Genomic DNA, 22963 nt, shown 5'->3' with positions numbered 1-22963 from the left:
ATGATCACATCAATTACTGAAGAACTTCATGTGCTTTAGATTCCTCCAGTGGCCGGTGTTATGGCAGGTTCTGATCTGCCAGTCTAACTGAGCTTACCCAAGATAGCCTCCCACATCTCTAAAGTACTAACTATAACATTTGCCCACCATAAACTCTCAGTGACTGCTGATGATTGACAGAATTAATAGAAATAATTAATAATTTAGTACTTATGATCTTCAACCATCTTGAGGTAAGACATAAAAATCCGGTATAATTTAAGCCTAACATCTAAAACAAAATCATGTGAAGTAAAAATAATAATTAATTTTAAAAAGCGTGTCTCCAAGAGATCTAAGTACTTTTGTATCTTAAGAGGATGCTAAAATGTACTGACAAACGGTTATGTGACATTAAGAATGCAGGGGAAAACCTCCATTTTTACAAAAGGTTTTTGAATTAGAAAATTTTAGTGAAAAGCATTGCTGGTACTTCTAGGAAACCTCATCATGATCTCAGTGTAATAGCCATTTGTAAAAGAACCCTGAACTGAGTCCATGCCAAGGAGCATTATTGGAAAATGGCCCACTCTGACGACTTCCTGGAATTCCGCTCTGTGAAAGTCAACAGCTCGCTTGGCACCAGTGGGGCACTAAAATGAGGCACTGAGAAACATAAGGGCATATTCTGAGGTGATACAGTATGTGATTTATAACTTGGGTCTTAAAACATGGCAGCCAGACAATAGCGCACGCTATTCATATCACGAGATTGGCCTTCTTCTCTCTTTTGTTTTTAAAATAAAACATACAACTCTAAGTGTCCATTAAAAAAATGGGGTAATCAGGCAAGTATTTGTTGTGCTGCCACAATTTTGTACTAGATGAAGGGGTATGTAGAAGAAATGACACAGACTTTCTCCTCATGACCCTGTCCAGTGGTTTCCAAGCTGCATTCCATGGAATCTCATCATTTCTCAGAAGGAATTACATAATCATCTGACTCAAATTTTCTTTTAGAAATGTATGTAATGTAGGTATTGTTAAAAAACTGTGATCTTAAAAGGAAAATTTCTATACTAATATTTAATAAACTTGGAAACTATAAACACATTGATTTACGCTGCCATATAACTGTTTCTGTGCAGATCCAAGATTAATGCCTGTGCCTATATTTAAATTTATAAGTATATCATTGATTAAAGAGGTTGTGTCTGTATGTTTTAATGTTTATAGTAGATATTCCACTCACATAAAATTATATAAACAAAATGCTATTGAAGTGCTTCTGTGCTTACCAGAATGACTTGTTTGTTTTTCATGACAATTTATCCAAAGCAATCTACCAAAATGAATTGGATATTGAGACAAAAGTTTATATGACTGTCATCCATCTGTGTAATTTCAAAGCTCATAATTCATTGAAATATTCTTGATCTCAGTGTTTTAACTTTGTAATATGTAAATGATTTTCAATTAAACTAATAAGATAGTTGTATTTGATTGATTACTTCATTTTTACTAAGGATTTAGATGCTTACAAACTTTTAAAACACCAATTTAAATCATTTCTCAAATAATAAACAAATTAGTCATTGGTAAAAATCTTTAGAAATGTTTATACTTTACATATGAAATAGAAGTAATTGGTGAAACTTGGCTTTATTTTTCTAATATTTTGCAAATTATAAATTTTGGCTGCGTAGAAGATCCCATACAAAGGAGAAAACAACCTAATTCACTTCATAGTGTAGGAATTATTTTATAGTAACTTTCTGATATTAAAGCAACTGTGTATACAAGGACAGCACACAGTTTTTTCCTCTAGTATCATAAGTGGAAAATTTTATAACTTGTGTTCTAAAACAATACGTTAGAAAAAGCCTATGAAGGATACTTGACATTTTCCATTTCTGATTTGATAAAATAATAATTTTGGACTACTGTTACATATTAAAGAATAAATTAAAAATATTAAAATATATCATTATGACTTGTGAATTTGGGCAAGTAAGGACTGGGCAAGAAAAGGACAGGGAAAGTAAGACTATATTCAATATAACTAGGAAGGGAAATCTGCCAATTGCCATAAATAAAATGACTTATGATGCCTTCACCCTCTTCATACAGTTGTTACAACTGGGGCATCTAAGTGCTTTCTACCATTAGTCACTACTATATTGCAGTTTCATTCTTACATTTTTCACTACCTTTTATATTTATGATTTATGCCTGCAGAATAAGTAGGAAAAAACCATATATGCCTTACATACAGATTCCAGAAGCAGACAGAACTCAGATAAGTAAACTTATTTTTTTTTAATCCAGTTCTGTAATGCTGTTGTAAGACACACAGTTTTCCAGTAAAGCATATTCCTATAGCTTCACTTTCCACGTATGGACTTCTTCCAGAGCTGCACTGCTTTCTTAAGCTATACCGTGGTGGAATCTTATCCTTTCTAATGTTTTGGAGAAAGCTGAGGGTGGCGCCTGCACAATTTGATTTGGTGTAAAAATACACACCAAATCCGATTTCTGTTACATTAAGGCATTCTCTGACAAAATATACAGAACAAGAAATGAAGTGAATTGTGTTTTAGAAATATCTTGCAAGCTTGTTTCCCTGAATACCTGACCACTAATTTTAAAAAATGGATCAAAATCCACTTTAATTGAATATTTAATAGATGATTTAATGGTCAAGTTAAGATACATTTTAAATGCTAAATATAAAAATGATTTGTGTTTGCTTACTGGAAATACTTGTAATATAAGCAAACATATATAATAAACTAATATTTAAAGCAAATTAACTGTGGAAGAAATGAAATGACCATCTTCAATTTATAAACACAGTACATTCATCAAACTATATTTTTGACTAATAGTTGGCTTTTATAATATGAATATCATAAGAGTGGGTTGCCATTAAAGTAGACATATTTTAACTCATTTTTAAATGTGTAATATATTTTCTTTAAAATGAGCCACTGAAAATAAAAAAAAAATGGCAATATCCTCCTAGGGGAAGGCCTGCATTTAATGAGAAGGAAATGCATCAATTTTCATATATAAATAAATTTATTCTCTTGTAAATTCTATCCTCTACATTATGTCCCATGAATTAGTGTGATTTACATAAAAGAATCTGAGATTAGCAAATAGAAGCATGCAATCTAGTTTAAGGCCATTTTGCAACAAGTCATATCAACATAGTAAAGGCACTTAAGTCTATTGTGTTCTAGTTTTTCTCTCAATGACATTGGCAAAGACCTACTTCATTTAATATTTGCAAAGAGAAAAAAAACATGCCAAAAGCTTTTGAACAAAGAAATGTGTTATATAACTACTAGACTAGGATCATTTGAATATAATCGACCTAATTTTTTTTAATTTCTGAAAATAATGTTCAAGCAGATATTTATAGGGTCCCCAAATGGCCGTTTCTTCACAGTACATTTTCAATAGACTTTAGCTATTTTGGGGAGCCTGGAATATGATATCCCTAAGGAAGTTCTATAAACTCCGTTGTAGCTCTCAACTTTAAACATGCTATGGTATCTGAGTACTACTATTACCTAGAGACTCCCCTGACATCTTTACTACAGAAAAAAAGACCGATTAAGACCTCTCATTCCCTTTTAGTACAATGACATCCCCAGACAAATGTTAATAGGTAGGTGACTTTCACACAAGTGAGCAAGCAATTCTACACCATGTTATAGATATTTTACCATTACCGTCTGAAATACTGTTTCATAGTGCAGGGTATGTTATATTAAAAAAAAAATACTGCCCAAACTCAGCAGTTTGAAGGGAATATAAATCAATGGCATAAGGAAAGCAGGTGATGTGAGGACTTGAGACTGAAGTAGATGACTTAAAGAGATGGATCATAAAGTTTAACATTTGAAATTATTCATTGATATTAATATAAACACACAGAAAAGCACATTTCAAAGTTACCATTCTTTGCTAAAATTCAATTTTATTAAATTGAGATTTTTCTTCAGTGGTAAAGAGATAATATATTCTATTCCTGGAAAATATCCAGTGGCAAACATTTAACAAGTCTGGTCTGTCTTAATGTTTCAGTTAAGTTTGTAAAAAAGGAGGTCAATGATGTCTTCATAAATACACACACACACACAAAAGAAAAAAGTGAATATAACATCCAAACTTGTCAATAAATGGTAAATGATAGAAATGTATCCAAAGGAAATAAGAAATCAGAACAAATATTAATGTACACAAATTGTGAAAAATTTTAGAACTTATTCAGGAGATTGAAATAACGGCCAAATATAATTCAAATTAGCACTAAAAACCACAGCAACTCTGAAGATTCTGAGGAACATTCAGTGTCGTTTGGCGTGCAAGCAAGGAGGCAAATTTCTCCCCTCTATGTAATATGAAGGTACTTTCTCCATGTGGGACATGAAGCACTAATAATCCATCTGAATAATCAAGCAATAAGAAAATTAAGAAAAAAAATTCTGCTTTACAAGTGAGATACTAAACAGGGAAATACTCTGACAAAATTTAGACACAAGGGTTTCTTTGTATCTCCTGCTTTACTCACTCTCTACTTTGCACTAGAAATGTCTCACTTTTCTTTAAAGAATTTGTAATGACTCCCGTTATTTTTCAGGAAAAAAACCTCTGCCAGAACCTTTACTTTCCAGGCGTCTCACGTTCTGGACCCAGACTGGAGCATCCTCATTTCCTATAACTTGCCCTACCAAATTTATCCCCCTTTCCTGACCAGAACACATGCATGTCTCTGTGTCTGTCCTCATTTATTCCTTTTGCCTGAAATATGCTTCCCACACCAAGCTCTTTCCCCTTGGTGCCAGCTGGGTGCTCCCAGAAGCAGATGCTAAGATGGGGTTAGGAATGCAAAAGGTGTGTTGGGAGTAACACCTGAGAAAGAAAAAGGGCAAAATCAGAGTCGGGTACGGAGCTCTTTCTTCACTGCGCAGATCTGATGAAGTCTCTACCAGCCCAGTGAAAATTCCAGAACAAACTCAGCTGTTAGAGGTTTGTATAAACCAGAAATAGCTAGGCCTTGCATCACCACCTTGCTCAGTCATTGTCCCAAGAAAAGTTTGACCTCTGCTCCAATGCAGGGATGGATCCTGGAGGTGCCAACAGCTGGAAGCTGGCAGCCACACTCCTCACAGCTGGGCAAGCAGTCCTTTCTTGTAGAGTGACTGCGGCTGTGCATCACTCCATGTCCGCCACAGCACTATTCTCCAAGTGCAAGTGAATGTCTACTCCTGCATGAAACCTCTAAAAATCATCCCCTGGCAACTAGTGGGTCTCCGTGCTTCTGCAGCAATGTGAACTTAGTATCTCATACTGCTTCGTGGCCTCGTTATATTTACCTTTTAGAGAGTAGAAACTGCACCATACTCTTTTCAGATTCTTAGTAGATATCTTGGGAAAAGAGCACCTAGCATATAACATATTCAAAAGAAGATGGTTGGGTTGCCCCACAGTTGGATGATCGACCAAGCTGGCTATTCTCTACTCTGGTACAGAGACACAAAGGGGTGTACCTTATATATGTCAAAGGGTATATGGATGTCTCAAAAATAATTGTAATACATTTACTTAGTACTTGTAATACAAGTACTAATAGGCTATTGGACTTTAAGGATAAAATATAGCAAAAATTAGTATGTACTAAGCCAAAGTTTTCGTTCTGTTCCCAATTATTTAATGAACCTACCTGTGTAACACTTTCCATCCATTTTTCTCATTTCCAATTTCCTCAGTTCTCAGATTGGGAACTAGCTCACCATCTAATTTTTAAATTGTAATATGCACTGTGTTTATTCTGTATTGTAACATAATTTAATTTCAATTGTAAATTTTGGAGTTTTCTTTGATGACTTCCTTGGAGATGGCCTAGTAGTTCAGTAACATGCACTTTTTATCTAATCAGCCAACAACATTGGCTCTATGTTAGGCCTAGAGCCAAAGATAAAAGTGAAAGAACAGGACAAGAGGCTCTTTTTCTAATGGAGACAGAACCGCAATACATGATTTACTACACAGTCTGGGAAATACTGTGACCAAAGTATAAACAACACGGGTGGAGCAAACACAGGGAGCTAAGGAAGAACCTTCCTGAGTTAGTTGGTGGTTACTAATTTGGTTTCATCTTCCTGTGCCCTATTAAAAGGGAGAGACAGAAACAAAGAAAGGCCTCAAAACATACAGCATCCCTTTCCAGAAAGTTGTTCTCAGCAGGGTTGGTACTGCCCCCTAGAGGAAGGCCTTGGAAACTGCCGAAGTGAGGGACATTTGGTTTCCCCAGCGATTGAGAGACACTTAACTGGCATTTAGAACAAGAATTGCCAGATGCCCTGCAATGCTCAGCTAGTCCTTGGCAATGAATAATTGTCCTGGTCTTTCACCTGGCTTCCAGAGATACTCACTGGCCATCCGTAGAAGTGAAAGTTCTGTTTGCAATCCCCTGAGCCCACGATCTAACTTTATTTTACACACAGGAATATTTCAAGGTGTTTAATACACCCTGAATTTTCTAGGAGGGCCACCACCCTGTATATCAAGGAATGGTCATATTTGCTGCTGCTGTGGTCCGGAATTTTACCAAGAAAATCCATTTGGACACCCATGTCACTGACAGCACCACCGCACATGGGCAGCGGCCTGCAGTGTAACTGCCACGTTCTCAGCAATGGGATGTGCCCCACCAGCATTTCTTTAAGTCCTTTAGTACAGTCATGCCAAGCTTTTAACTCCTGAGACACATAGTAATATAAATTACTAATTCTTTATTTTTTCTCTTAAAATGTTATATAAAGTGTGTGTATAGATAGGTTGTATTGCTTAGGAATTTTATTTTAGGATTATAAAAGTGCATTATTAAATATTGACTATAAAGTCAGTGCTGGGACTGAGACGAGCTGAGAACCACTACACTTAAAATTTTTTAAAATTTCAAGGCCAACCTCATTTTAATGAAGGTGGTAGAGTGTTCACAATTACCATGCTTATGTTTAGTCAGCTCCTGAGGTGTGCTTTTACCTTGCCCCTGGTTAGCAGGCTGCGTGGCTGGAGGACAGGGGTTCCTACACAAGAGAAAAAGGGCACATGTTCATCTAATAGCTAAAAGGAAATAAAAGGTAACAACTTTTCTTTGAACGGTCTTCAGTTCCTGTAGTTTATTCTCAGGGTTTGAAAATGAAGTACTTTGCCTTTTGTCGTAAAACAGCAGCATTATTTTTTCCTGGTGGCTCTCTAGACCGATAAATTGCTCCTGAACAAAACAGATAAATTCTAAGTACTGCCTCTGGATTAACACGTTTAAAAAGAAAACCAAGATCCCTACAGTGATCTTTTCCCATTCTCTTCCTACCTACAGACCATTAACATTATTTCGCATTTCTTTCACTCTTCCTCAGATCAGAGTTCTTTGATATGTGTCTGTCATTGTCATTTATCATTCACCTGCTGACTCAGGCAACAAACATTTAATGAGCGCCCAACATGAGTCACGTGGTTCATTAGCTGCTAGGAGCACAAGATTAATAAGTTCCAACTTTTGCCCTGAAGGAGTGCAGAGAGGTGGTGAAAACAGGCAAGTAAACAAAAATTAGCATGTCAAGCTGATAAACACTATTTTGAAGGATATATAAGGAGCAAAGAAAGGGATGTTATAAAAAAATTTCAGTACCTTGCATTGATCCTTAGACATAGTAAGCACTTAATAACAGCTGTTTTGAAGTTATTCAAATTGTTCCAAGGCTAAAAATTGGGCAGATATTTTGACAAGTTAAAGTAGAACATAAGGATCCTGCCAGCAACGCAAATACTGTTTGGAGAGGGTGGGATATTGCCACGCCTTGGGGGCAAATGGATCATTCTTCCGTTAGCCGCCATTTCTCTAGCAATCGCCTTGCCATGTGACAGACAGACACTGTACTTTCTACTGAGAATATAAAGCTGACTCAATCCCTGCTTTTCTTTCAAGGAATTTAATCATACTAAAATTGTTTCCAGAATGAGGAATGCATACCCATACTGGCTAATGGAATTGCATGTGATGAAGGAACTAATGTCACATAAAGTCCCAGGCTCAGAATTAGGAAAAGAGTCAATATGGAGAAGGCTGACTCCGGTGAGCCCAGTTGTAAAGAGGGCTCCAGGTTTGCAGCCTAAAGGCTCTTGGCTATGATATATCAGGAACGAGCCAGAAATCCAGAGAGAGGCAGGTGAGTCAGAACCCAGGATGTGAATCCAAATGCTGAGGAAATAGTATTTGACATAACAGCTCCTTAAATACTTCCATAGAGAAACTGGAACTAAATGAGGAACACAAAGACAAGTTTAAAGCAAGGCTTGGGGCTTTCTAAAAAAATCAGACTGAAATCAGATCATGACAAAATGAGTAGTGAAGAGCCAAATAATCAGCCATCAGGAAAGAGAAGTGTTCTGCATGGTTACAAATTAGATTCATTCGTGCATCTATTAATTTTTTGTGAGGCTTCTCTGCGTGTACCACATGATCGTAGGATGATGATGCTTAAAAAGCACAATTTTTGTTTATATTGCACATGATATCTGGCTGCTAAAGAAAGGCAATCAGCTGATTTTCCTTGTCTCCTCTTTCTCTTACTAATTAGGAGTTAACTGAATCTTTAGTACAAGCCATCCCCCGGTCCATCCATTCATCCATCCACTCAATAAACACTTATTACCAGCTACTAGGTGAAGGACTATCCTAGGTGATGGGAGGAAAAAAGATAAATAGACCCGACCCTTGTCCTTTAGGGGTCAGTGTTGGGAGGCCAGTCTCAGTGTGGGAGAACAATAGCGCAAAACACATCGATTTCAGCGACAGAGTCTAGATCACTTTTTCTTTGTCAATAAATTTAAATGGGTATGCAGACAATAATCAATAGTGGTGCCTGCACAACTGTTACCAAGGAAATATTTAACTCAATTCCTGATGCTGCAGTCTCTGTGCAATCAGGCCAGGTTGGCATTCTGATTGCTCATGAGGAAAAAAGACGATGAAATACTCTAGTTCTTCATATGCCAAGATGAAAATCATCAATCTCAATCTCTGTGAAAGATGAAACTACTTTTGGAAAAAGAGCAGTGAACTCTATCAGTCTTTCTAAGGCAATGTAATCTTTAAGATGATACAGAGAAGGCAGAGGCAGTGGAGAAGTTCAGAAGAATTTATATGAGGAAAAAGAGAAATGATGAAATTTCTCCATCAATTTTACAAGGAGCTAAAAATCAGACAGGACCTATGTTAAACCCAAATGACAGAAGTGTTTTCTAAAAGGTATGCAATGTATTCTAGGTGCTAAATAGTTTATTTTATTGTATATAAATTTGTCTTCATCTAACATAGGAATATCTTGATATTTAAGTGAGATTATCTAGTACATGATCCAGATTAGTCCAAAAAAATAAAAATTTAAATCTCCTCTTTCTCGCACACTGTTAACCCTTAACCCCTTCAATTGGTATGTATGCCAAATCTTTTTCATTTCTACCATCTACAAGTAGAAATTTCCAGTTTCCAGTTATAAAACATTCTATCTTTTAACCACTAACAATTATAATTATCTAAATTTATATCCAAATAAAAATATTTTGTATTAGGTACATCTCTGGTGGAATAGCTTATAGTGTCACACCAGAGATTAGTAAAAATTAGGTATTCCATATTTGCTGACTAACTTCTTCAAGACAAGTTTTCCTCTGTTGTTATGCCAAATATCTGTTTTTGCTGCTCCGTAATCCCCAGCATAGGTAATACTTCTCTGTAACTGTCATAGAGGAGGTGCTGGTAAATATTTGCTAAATTAAGAAGTAGTGAAGGAGAATCATGGTTAATTGGGACATAATGCCAGATGGGGACAAAGAATCCAGAAGCTGAAGCAAGACTTCTTGGGTTTGATTCCTGGCTATGTTGGTAATAAGAACTTGTGCAAGTTATTTAATTTCTTTTATCTATTTTCTCATCAATACAATGTGTATAACAATATTATCTATCTCCATAGAATCGTTGCTTGGAACCAATGATTTACATCATGTCAGGCACTTAGAACATATTAAGCTATATCAATGTAAGCTGTTATTATTATCATTGTCATTATCATTATCACTATTCTGGAAGACTGACGGTTAGGAAATAAAGGCAATGGCACAATAAGATTCAAAGAGGACACAGATGTGTTCCAGAGAGGAAATTCAAGACATGGGCTTTGCTCTAATGTCCAAGTTCCTCATTCATGTTGTGTTAATCAGATGATTCTTGGGAGGAAGAAATGAACCTATGTGGCTCTTCTGGCCTTAGCAAATAGCTACCTTCTCTTGCTCCAACTTTTTGCTTGGTTAAATCATATTCATGTTTCAGGACTTCAATTAGACTATTTTTTTTTCCTAAGACTTCTTGACCATGAAGACTGAATTAGGTGCCTCTTTGTGGTGCTCCTGCAGCCTCTTCTGCACTGTCTGACACACTTTTATGGTTGCCTTGATTCTAGTTTGTGTCTTCCACTGAAGATTTCAAATTAGTCCTCTGTGGTATCCCCAACTCTCGGATCACTACAGAGAGGCAGAGATGAGTGATACAGAGGAGTGATGAATGAAGACAGTTTTAAAGCTTTAGAGATAGCTCAGTGTGCAATATAGAATATTAAGGTACCAATCCCACAGAACCAAACGCTTATCACATCTGCCTACTTAGCTCAACCCAAAGGCTGAGGTTGGAAAACTTTTTTGCAATAAATAAATAAATAACAAGAAGGAGCTCTGAAGCATTCATCACCTATAAGTACATTTGTTTACAAATAACATATGCATTATTAGTTTATCAACATTATGTTCATTATAAGATATATACAAAAGTAGAAATTTCAAAAGAATATTACACACATCTGATGTAGCTTAAGATAAGTTTGGCAATGCCATTTACATCTTATTTACCTAAGTTTGCATTATTAGTATTATTTTCAATCCACAGGTTCTTGGTAGGAAAGCCTTGTCCATAAACTAACCTGAGGGTTAGTTTAGTTAAGCCTAGAAGTCACCTAAGCAGAAACACTTGAAACTGAACACAGCAGGGGCAGGTGAGAGTGTGGAGTGGGTTTTCCATCCTTCTTTCAGCATATCTGAAATACCATATGCAACACTGCACTAGCCAACATAGAAATCAAGCCAGAATACGAGGGTCAATCTTGTGTCAAGTATTTGTTTGAATTATGTAAGTATAGATTTTCATCTCATTCCTCCATACCCAATCCATCAACAGATACTGTCATATATACCTTCAAAATACATTCAGAATCTGACCACTTTTCATCTTCATCCAGGTCACCATATTTGATCCAAGCTGCCATCACCAAGGTTAGCGTAATGGTCTCCCAACCAGTCTCCATGCTTCTGTCCTTGGTCCCTGAACCTCAGGCAATGTGATTCCATTAAAATATGTGCCATTTGTCTGCTCAAATGGTTTGTCATTCCATCTCAGAGAGAAAACCTAAGGTCTCACTATAACGACTAAGACTTTCTATTAAATGCTCCTCCCCCCATTATTTCTCTGTTCCTTGCTCACTCATATCACACAGACCTTTCCGAAATGACTTCTGTGGCCATAAAGAACACATTGGCCTTCTCACTTAGCCTGAAGACCTCACAGAGGGTGATGGAAAATGCACTTGCTACAAATACAGTCAAGAAAGCATCTCCCTGTGAAATAGTCAAATATGTTTCTAAGCCTTTAGACAACTAGGGAGATTTCCTTCTGAGAAATTCAGCAGGCAGAGGAAGCCTGTTCCAAGCCAGTCCTTCTGCTACTGGCCGCCAGGAGTACAAAACTTTTCTGTTGAATCAATGTTTATTTCCTTGATTTACAACAAATGCATGGCTTTATTTAAACAAAACACATTTTCATTATTTAATTTTGTAGATAAGTATTTGAAAACAATGCATATAATAAAGATTATTTGCAATACCTATATCTGATGCATGATCTTCACAGCCACAATTTAATGTGAATTTAAATTCAGCCTATAATTCCAGGTGACAGCTTTATCTATAAAGCCTCCATTTCTATTTAAACCAATTTATTTAATGGAACAATTTAGAAGACTTGTTTAAACTGATCCAAATACCATTCAAAAAATAAAGGAAAATAACTTTTAAATGTATTTTAATAATAGAAAACACTGCTATTTTAACCACAAATGTAATGTTAATCAGATAAAATCTACCACTGTCCCATAAAATACCAATACACGAATATTAAAACCTCAAATAAAGTATGTGCTATAAAATGCAAGAAATGAAAACTGTGAAAATAAATAAGATACAAAATTATAAAGTTCAAACACATTATGCCTCAACTTTCATTTCACTTCATTTCCACTGCTTTCTAAATTTATCTCATGTATAAATTGTTGGAAAAAATCTGGTGATTTTCTTTATTGTAAAGGCTAATATGGCAACGATTGAACACTTTTTGGTAATAGAAAGTATGATTTATGAGAGAGGAATAAAAACTATGAAAAACCACTCAATAAATTATTCAGTTTTCAGATTGAGCTGATTTAGAGCTAATTTTCTTCAAGCTGCCAGTATAGAAAATGCAGTGTACTGGACAAGGATATAGCATTTAAAAGAATATCTGAGTTTGCATCCATTTTTTGGTAATTTTTTGACTGTGGACAAGGCACATACCCTCTTTTAAGTTCTAGGTTATTCACTGAAAAAAATGGGATAATAACAGAAAGTATGTCTCAAGGAGGAAGACATATACCACTGGTGGCATTCAATATAACAGGTATGGTGATGGACTTCTTTCAAATATTATTTATTTAATATATATGAGGAAGATATATAATTATGTCAAATAAAAAAATTACAGAGGCAATTTCTTAGGAATCTCTCTTTATCAGAGTAGTTTTTTTCAGTCATACTTTGAAATTTCATTTTCATGAACATGGACATTTAAAAAAAACTATAAAATTATTTACACAATGACTCAAATATTGAAAACAAGGACTTAGGGTTCATGTGAATTATATAAGAATGAAAGAAAAAATGAGATAACATTCATAGAGCACTTAGCATCAGGTTAGAGTGTACTAAGAGCACAATCATTGTTGTTAATATTATTTTTTCTTGTCTATTATTGTTAGTAAACCAAACAGTTGTATACTATACCATGGTATTAAAGAAGTTTTTGAGTATTCTTGCATAATAAAACCATCATCTGTTACCTTCAAAGTGATTTGCAAAGAGAATGCATCAAGTGAGCAAGAAAAAAAAATGAAAGAAATTAAGAATAACAAGAATTTTTTTTAAAAAATGGGGTGGAAGAGAGTTAATAGAGGACAAAAGAGCAGGGATCTGATAAAATTAAATGACATAAACCATTTATCATAAGAATATTTGGTAAAATAATATGTCGCAATGACATTCTGGATAAGTAAATCTGCTTATAAAAGTTGAAGAATAATCACATTAGTGAATAGTACCTACACCATCTCTTTAACCTTTGAATCAAGACATTTGAAATAAATAAAATATTCCCCTTACTTCAATTTTTTGGGAGAGTTAGAGAAGAATAGGTATCAAATCTTCTTTGACTGTTTAGTACAGCCACTATAGAAAACAGTATGGCAGTTCCTCAAAAAATTAAGAATAGAGTTTCCATATGACCCAGCAAATCCCTCTTCTGAGTATCTACAGAAAAACTCAAAAGCATTTACTTGTGCCCTGACTGGTGCGGCTCAGCATGTTGGGCGTCATCCCACAACCAGAAACTGGTTTGATTCATAGTCAGGACACGTTCCTGGGTTGTGGGCCAGGTCTTTAGCTGGGGTCATGCGAGAGGCAACTAATCAATGTTTCTCTCACATATCCTTATTTCTCTCCCTCCCTTCACCTCTCTCTAAAAATAAATAAGTAAAAATTTTTTAAAAGAAAACATTTATTCACAAAAATATATGCATCCCTTGTTAATTGCAGCATTATTTATAGTGACCAAGACAACCAAAGCGTTCATTGGAAGACTGGATAAAGAAGACGTGGTATATATATATGCAGTGGAACACTACTCGGCCATAAGAAAAAATGAAATATTGCCATTTGCAACAACATGAATGGATCTTGAGAATATCATGCTAAGCAAAATAAGTCAGTCAGAAAAAGCTAAGAACCATATTTCATTCATATCTGGTATATAAAACTGAAACTCATAGACACGGACAGACAACAGCATGGTGGTTACCAGAAAGAAGGGGTTGGGGGTAGTAAAGGGCAAAGGGGAGCAAATATACAGTGATACAAGATGATTTGACTTTGGGTGGTGGGCACACAATGCAATATACAGATCCTATATTTTAGAAATGTACACCTAAAAGCTATTATGACCCTATGAACCAATGTTAACCCAATACACTTTTTAAAAAGAAATATTTTTTTTAAAAAGGAAACATTTTTTACTGATTTAATTTTTAAATTCCATCAAGTATGCAGCACATACTACTGTAATAAAGGTCTAAAACTGTTCCTGTAGTTTTTCTTAGTTTCTCTGAATAGTTTTTTTTAAAAATAAGTCTTTTCCAAAAGGAGAAAGGCAATATTAATATCAAATATGCTATTGCTTGAAAATTTTTCTCTTCAATGTATGCTATGTATTTCTGATTTACTTGTAATTGCAGTTAGTATTTTCTTGCAGACAGTATTTCACCAAAATATATATGCTCAGTATTTTGTGAGGATATTTCTTTTAAAAAAAATATTCTAAATATTATCCATGAACATATTAAGTAGCTGTAGTATTTTTGTGTTCCAAGTCTTATCACAAACTAATCCTAAATTGTCTTTTAACATTGGCAAATGATCATTCAATAATAATCAAAAGATAGTTAATGTCTAACATGGAATCTAGATGTCATTAGTCATAGTAAGTAAATTCCATAGTATTAATAGTTCTTATCTCCAATAATTAGCTGGGGACAGAGCAGAGCCTCAGTGAAACTTCAGATAATGGGTGGGCCATGTGATAGTAAAACTTATCAAAAATTTCACATCGATGGCCTGCCATGAATTTCTCATCCAGAAAATAGGGCTTTGGGCCAATGGGTAAGTTACAGTCAAGTTTAGGAATAAGGCACAGAAATGCCACCTAACAAGTGCTAACACATGATGAATGACACTAGCAGTCCTTGGAAAGTTGGAAGAAACCTAGTAATGACTCTATAGGTACCTCTCCAAATGAATCAAGAACTCAAATACAATCATTGAAAATGAATTTAAAAAGAAATGTTTATGCTTCTTGCTTGAAATGTGTAATGGAACTATAATTATGTGATACGATCAAAAAGGAGCTCCTCCAAGTCGGTCAATTTATCAGATAATTAAAGCTAATTTGTGGACAACGAACAAATGACTTAAAATCACCATTGAGCTTTATCAAATTACTTATTGAATTTTCCATCCTCAGTAACTGTCTTGGTATCAGGAAATATTCTATTTCGATTTTTGACCTTCACTGAAGAAGGTGTTTTTTTTTCTGCTGTATATCTTCTCTCACTACATAGTGCTCTCCAATCAGTAATCTTATAAACATAGTAAGGAGAAATAAGTATAATTCATTTTTAAGAATGACATCTCTTCTAAGACTTAAACACTTTAACTACAGCAGCAATTCTCTGTAGTTATTTGAGTCCCAAATAAATAAAAAGAAAATTCTTTTTGAATACCTAACAGTTTTTAACAGCCTGGAACATGTAAATTTGTAACATGTTTTCCTGACAAGAATATACATTTAATCATATTATAAATAAATTTATTCATTAAAAGCTTACTATTTGAAAATCAAATTTATACTTAATTTTTTACTGTTCTTTCTTTTTTTTAAAGTCACAGCTAATGGCTGAAAAATTAGTTAATGTTGTATAGCAAAAATTTAGATTTACTTGCTATCCATAAACCAGAAACATCATCATTATAAAATTACAATGACAAAATGTGTTACAAAATCATGTGCTCCAACTATAAACCAGTTTAATATTAGTTCATATTCCATCTCTTATTCCCCCAAAAGAGAAAAAATCTGGCTCATGGTTATTATCAAGGTATCAAATGAACACAATCTTAGGACCCATTATTATCAGGGTATCCTTTGAATGTATTAAGCTATTGCTGTTAATCTTGTTTTCATTTTTAATCACTTAACTTCAAAACATTTTCTAAAAATGATATAAATTTTTGTTTTAGAAAATATTTACTGGTTATAATAAAACTTAGAAGTTCTTTAAAAACTTGACACTTGTAAAAGGAAATTAATGGCAGAATAGGTCAGAAACAGGGCACTTGCCTTGGTTTTTGCAGAAATGATATATTGTGAACTCACATTCTCAGCAAGAACTAAGTAGTAGAAAAATTCAGATGAAAGAGCATGCCAATAAATTTTGCACTTACTTTGCAGTGGCAAATTATCTGGAATGCACTGTAACTCCAGCTCCTCAGTCCAGTCCGTCTTTGGCCGCATCTGCATTACCTGATAGTTACCGTTCTCACTCATGGACCCTGGTGGACTGCTGCTTGGTGTCTTTCTCAAGGTCTTCATGTGCAGTTGAATTTCCGCCAAAAGAACAGCTTGTATTGCTTCAGTTACCTGTTAAGTTTGTGTTTACATATAAATTAAATTTAGTATTATTACCAATATTTGGGGTCTTGCACAAATCTCAAAGCCTAGAATTTTGATTAGAAAGGTTTCATATAAATTGCAGTGCTCCATTCCACGTGGATTAGTATCTGAAATAATTGGCAGATACTGAGAACTGGAACCCAAACCACCATCACTCTTTTGTAAATATAAGAGATTGTAGAGGAAAACTGAAAGGAGTTCTGAATTCTTTCTCCTAAAACATTTTCATTTCCACCCAAAAGTAAACAAAATTAATTTGAGTATATCATAATGCTCTTAAAGACAATTTAGATCCTCAAACAATGTCTAGCTCTAAAGCACTATTTAGCTTAAAACATTTGATTTAAACTAGGTTTAATGCAGAAGGTTAAAGACAAAATCTTAATAACAAATCTCACTAAACTCTGTGTATGTGTATGTGGCTTTACGTAGCTCAAAGTACTGCAAGGTGCAGCTTCTGATTATTGTACATACCCAGTCAAGGATCTGTGGTTGAGTGAAGGGGTGGGGGAGTGCTTATCCCTGGGCATCTAATCGACTATCTTCATTTTTAAAATTAAGAATCTGGGACATGATATCCCAAGTTCCACACAGATTTTGTGAACAGGCCTTCCGAGCCTTGCTTCTATGTCCTTTTTGTATATCTCATTCCAAAGTTCTATACCATTATCCCTGAGTATTAAAAGCCAGTGCGCCTTAGCCTCTTTCTGGAAAGAAATGAGACAAGGTCCAGGAGTTAAGTCAAGTTCAAGGAAAATCAAGTGCTGAATCAGAAAAAAGGAAGGTCACCACTATCTAGGTGAGCTTGGGACACCTTCCCATTACCCTTTCTGGCAGACAGTTAAACCTTTCATGTGGCCACAACCCAATGCCTGCTCCTTTCCTTCTCCAAAGCGCACCCTCCAATGACAGTTTCCATTATCTCCTCTGCATTATCTCCAGTCTACTCATATAGTGCCTGGGCTTGGGCTTTATAAACGCTGAGACTGGTGATGGGGAGAGGCTGATGCCAAAAACAAAACACGTATTCATCTAAATATTTGGTCTCTTTTATGTGGCATGGCAGCGTGTGAGAATTTTAGGCTCTAGGAACACTCAGAGAGCTGTTGCTGATGACATATACTTTCTGAACTACTAGGGCAGAAGCTTAGGGCAGAAGCAGCTCAGCCCTTGACCTTCAATATGGGAAGCTTCCCAAAAGTATCAGAGTGGCTTCCCGATCACTGATCGCCCCTTTGTTATTGTCCACTCAAAAGCTGGGTTAGGTAGAATGAAGTGATTTTACTATTGCATACCATGTCTACTAACATTATAGTGCTGTCTGTCACAGTGCAGGTACATAATGCTTCCTCATGCATATCATGTGATGAGATTCTCAACGCTGTGTCAGCTATTGCATGCTATGAATCTAACATACAGTTCTGCATATTGTGATACTGGTGAACCATGCCTATTAATATCTACCATGTTATATGATGTTAACTATTAAAATAATGCCTATTAACATATACTCCACCACAATTTGGTGAACCATGCTTATTTATGTATATCATATGATGGAACGAATTATATTAATTATTCATAAACAATTTTACATTACTGGATGTCATTTTAATTTTGTCACACGTTTTATTTGACATCACTAATTATAAGATGTGGATGATGTGGTACAAAGAGCTCTAAGTCAGAACTGAGGGAGCCCGAGTTTCTGATCCAACTATGACAGTAACTACAAATGCTACCTGCGGCAAGTTCAGACACTTCTCTGGACTTCATGTCCGCACTTACAAGACACAGTCTGTGTTACAGAGAGAGGCTGGAATGAGAGCTTCCAATCACAGAATGTTGTGTGGAACTTTCTTCTGTCTATAACTATAATTCAGAAGGCTATTATTGGAGGATGTCCTCAGACCCATGGTACATCCAGATTATGATCTATCCCTCAAAAAGAGTGGTTTGGCTGTATTTTACCCTGGAACACTGGCTGTCGTCTCACTGGGATCATTATCATCTCTGAGGAGCTCCCACGACTGTGATTTAGAATATTTTCTATCCCACTGGGTAGAACAGTTTACGACAACTTGGATCAATATTCTTCCTTAAAAGTAGATGGGAATGTATGTAATTTGATGTCACATTTCCAATTATTGGATTTATATATTATGACCACATTTTTAACTGTTGAATTTTGTTTTTTGACATATTTGTCCCTACAAGTGCATATTGTAAGAATTCATAATAGTATTAAAAAACAAGGGGAAGCAAAAATAACAGAATAAAACATATTAAAAGTAATGAGTAAGATACTCGGAGCCACAAATCTTAAAAGTGAATACTGAATGGCACAAGCCCAGTTGGAAACAAACTGAAAATACACACTTTATATGCTCAGTGTGAAATCAACAAAGCATGATTCCAATTCAGAGAAATATACAGTTTATAAACAGGTAACAATGTTGTCACAGCATCTGGTATGCAGTGGGCACTAAATAAATGTTAATGGGATTGAAATAGATTCTGTACACTTTAAAAATACAAACTATGGAAAGTAGAATTTATTGATAATTTCTAACTATCAATACTTGAGTTTCTGTAGTTTATAAACAGACTAGAAAAATTTTATAGATGGTAGAGATAAAATTTACCCCCACAAAATATAAAATTTATACAGTGATTTACAAACTTTGTGATTTTAATAATAGCTAGAATTGAAAGCAGTATGGCTATAAATCTGTCTTCCAAATGCAAGTTTCTCTGAAAATAGATCATATGCAAAGTATCACACGTTTATGAGGGAATGTGCTGTGATTTAAAATAAGGTTTACAAATCCATTGGCTGGAAAGAGACAGCCACAAATCTGGGACGTACACTTATTACTGGAAGTATTACAGTGTTATAGGCAGGCTAAAACTTTTAATGGTTTTCTACTAACACCTTGAAACAGCAAAGTGAAATAGCACAGAATGTTATGAAGACTGATAAGAGACCCCAAGGTCTGTGTGTAGTTCAATGTTCAATTTTCTGGCATAAAAGCATTTCCCCAACACTCAGCTCACACTGGCCTTTCATGCCGTTGCAGCATCTCCCGAAAGGTAGCACTTCTGCCTTAGAGGCTTGGATGTCATATTTCACCCCCTGGAGTTAGCTTATAAAATCCCAAGAATTTAAGTGCAGCTTCAGAAACATGCAGATGAGCAAATCCAAAACCTTGCTGTTGCTCTTCCAGCATTTATTTTTATGTTGGGTATGTTTCTAGGGTGAGAAGCAAAAGGGACAATCTCCAGACAAACTTATTATCTGAAAAATATACTCCTTACTCCTCCCTTAAAGGTATCCCCTCATTCAATTTCTGAAGTAGAATTTGGCTCAATTTTACAAAAGCATTCCAGTCTCACCTAGAGCTCCTAAAAAACATTGAAAAGTAGATTCAAGTTAACGTGATTCAACTAACAGCTTAAATGAACTGCTTTATTAGTAACTTGAGGACTGCTAATGAAGCATTTAAATGAATACTCACAAAAGTCTGTTTTTCCTGAAGGACCTAGGAATTCTCATTTCCACTCTACACACGAGGAAAACAAATAGTCATGTTAAACCTATCTTCCAGTGTCATTCATCAGGGTAAAGGCCAAGATGAGAGAAAAACTGTAAAGCTTGGACTTCCTATAGTATGAGTCATAAATGCTCTGGTAATATTTTTCCTGCTCCCAGCATTTTGCACAAGGTCATAGAATCATAGAACCTAAAAGATCCATTAGTCTAAACATGTCCAAATCACATTAAAACTTATCTGAAGGTCAAATGAACAACTGCAAAAGATATTTAGTTGGAGCGATTCAGGATAAATGTTCTGTTGAATCCTTTTTCTTAAGGACTTTTTCCCCATTGTGGAATTCTTTGGCTACTGAAGAAAAAGAAATCTTACCTTTAATAGATAGACTCTTAGAGTGATTGTTAATATGCTGGTTATGACAACATGTACGAATGTTCACTTGATTATCACAGAGTCTTTTTTGCATAGCTATTCATTCATTCATTCATTAAATATTTATTGACTGGCTACTGTCACTACTGGTTTTCTGGGCACTGGTCAAAAAGAGATGAGTGAGACAAAGGCCTTGCTCTCAGCAAATTGCTGTAACAGTTGAAGGGACAGAAGATAAACAGACAAAACAACAAAAACAAAACTCACATGGTATAATTTCCATTAAAACCAAGCACAACAAGGAAAATGAAACTGCGCAATGCAATGGGTCTGGAGGCGTGGGGTGGGGGAGGGAGAGGGGGCACTCTTAGATGGAGTGATCAGGGAAGGCCTGTCTAAGAAGTTGGCTTTGAGCAAATGATGAATGGAAAAATGAGAATTATAGCTTAAGAAGACAGTAAGGTCCTGAGGAAGAATAAAGATCAATGTGGCTAGTAAGAATATGAGGGAGAGTGATGAGAAAAGAGGTTAAGCCAGAGGCAAATCATATAGAAACCTGTAGGCCATGGTAATAAGTTTCAATAGCCATTCCAGTTTTGTTTGTTTGACTTCATAGTGTAACCCCCCACAACTTGTTCTGAGTTAATTTTCTTTGTTTTCCTGTAACCCAAGTAACCATTTTTAATTGGAGTTATTGCTACTCTTGTCTTGCCAATCTGATAGTCAATAAGCTCATACAGAAGAATAAAATTCCAATAACTACCTAATCAATGTACAGATATTTCTTGTACAATGTACAAAGCTATTCACTTAGTTTTTAGGACCTAAAAAAGCCTGGAAAGAGAAAAAACTTAAATTGGGCATTGAAACCAGTTCTCTAAATCAGCTCACAGATGATGTACTCTCAGGATAGAAAAATGATTTCTAATTCCACTTACCAAATTCCTAAACATAGGGACCTTTAAACATGGCACATTTTGAAATAAAACAATAGACAATTCTGCCATAAACTGAAACCTCAATGAGCAATAAGTTACTGATAACAGGAACATTTCTTCCTTAGCTCTGTCCATTCTTACCCCTAACTTGATACATTCTTGCATATGTTATTTTCCACTTTGCCCCTCATTATTGGTCTCTGTATTAGCTCTGTTAAATGAAATGCCCTGAGAGGACATTTTACGAGGACAAGAGTATCTACTTGCCTGTACTTTCAAATAAAGGAGAGTATGAATGAACTATAGCAGCAAGAAACTCTTCCATAATTTTAAGAACATGAGAGGTGCCATACCTGCACAGACTGGTCTCTCCAACAGGAAATTAGTTTCAAAAGTGAAACGTCAGCTTCAGGCATGTGGGATTCAGGCTTACCTAGAAATATAGAACACATTTATGTCTTGAAAGTATTATAAATGGATGCACCCTAATGGTCCTCAGCTCCAGCTGCATGCTAGAATCACCTGGGGAGATTTTGTTTTGCAAACACCAATATCCAGGGTCAGTCTTCCAGAGATTCTGATTTAATAGATCTCAGGATGAGGGTAGGGTAGGCATTAATACTTTGTAAAAGTCCCTCTGAAGATTTTCAGGAATAGCCACAGTTGAGAACCATTAATTAATTTATTATGTATTTTTAATAATTATACTAATACATATTCACAATAAGTCAAATTCATCTTTACAAGTACACCTTAAACCCATCTTTGTACCTTTTTTGCCAACAAAAAGCAGTGATTCATATTCCTACCCAAAACAAATCACCAAATTTTATAATTTCTTCTTCATACAAATAGTTCCTAAAATTGTGCATTGCATCTTACATGGAAATCATAAAAGACTTCCTCTGATTTGTCCTTACCCAGCTATACCACTCTGATCAATAGGTACAGTACTTCTGTTTCAATTTCCCTCATTTTGTTATGTATTGTTTCTCTTAAGTTTGCCCTCTTGAATCTTCTTTTTATCCATTTGCCTTAATGTTCAGTGTGAAATTTTAAGAGTGAGCTAAGGTTTGGTTTATTTAAATTGATCCATAGAGTGTCTAGCAGTTTCCTACACAAAAATGCACTTAATAAGTACCTTTTCATTGATTGAAAATGTACGCATTATCATCCAAATGAAAAACCAATGAATTAAGGCTTTCTGATAGATAAAATATATTATCTAGGTGACAGATCCCAGGAACGAGATAAAAAACAATGAGAGCTTGTGCTGGAGGGAAAAATGGCTTTAACCGTATATTTAAAGTAATGTATTAATATATGTTTGAAATCCTGCTATCAACTTTTAAAATTAGTATTATTTCAATATGTATTTCATTAAATCACTATTTTAAATATGAACT

General features: G+C 35.2%; 1 protein-coding gene across 1 annotated transcript in view; it reads right to left on the bottom strand.

Annotated features, from left to right (window-relative positions):
* The window catches only part of WDR72 (WD repeat domain 72), a 176890-nt gene that overhangs the window by 58068 nt on the left and 95859 nt on the right, over positions 1–22963 (bottom strand). Inside the window, exons 16-17 of the mRNA XM_054564693.1 lie at positions 21911–21990; positions 16465–16660 (exon numbers count right to left, since the gene is read on the bottom strand). Coding sequence (XP_054420668.1) covers positions 16465–16660; positions 21911–21990 — 276 coding nt within the window. The remainder of the gene's footprint in view (positions 1–16464; positions 16661–21910; positions 21991–22963) is intronic.

Source organism: Pteronotus mesoamericanus, unplaced genomic scaffold (assembly GCF_021234165.1).
Source record: "Pteronotus mesoamericanus isolate MK-2021 breed Mesoamerican mustached bat unplaced genomic scaffold, CSHL_Meso_final contig_164, whole genome shotgun sequence".
NCBI lineage: Eukaryota > Metazoa > Chordata > Mammalia > Chiroptera > Mormoopidae > Pteronotus > Pteronotus mesoamericanus.
Note: the sequence above shows the minus strand (reverse complement) of the source record. Positions and strands in the feature narration are given on the sequence as shown.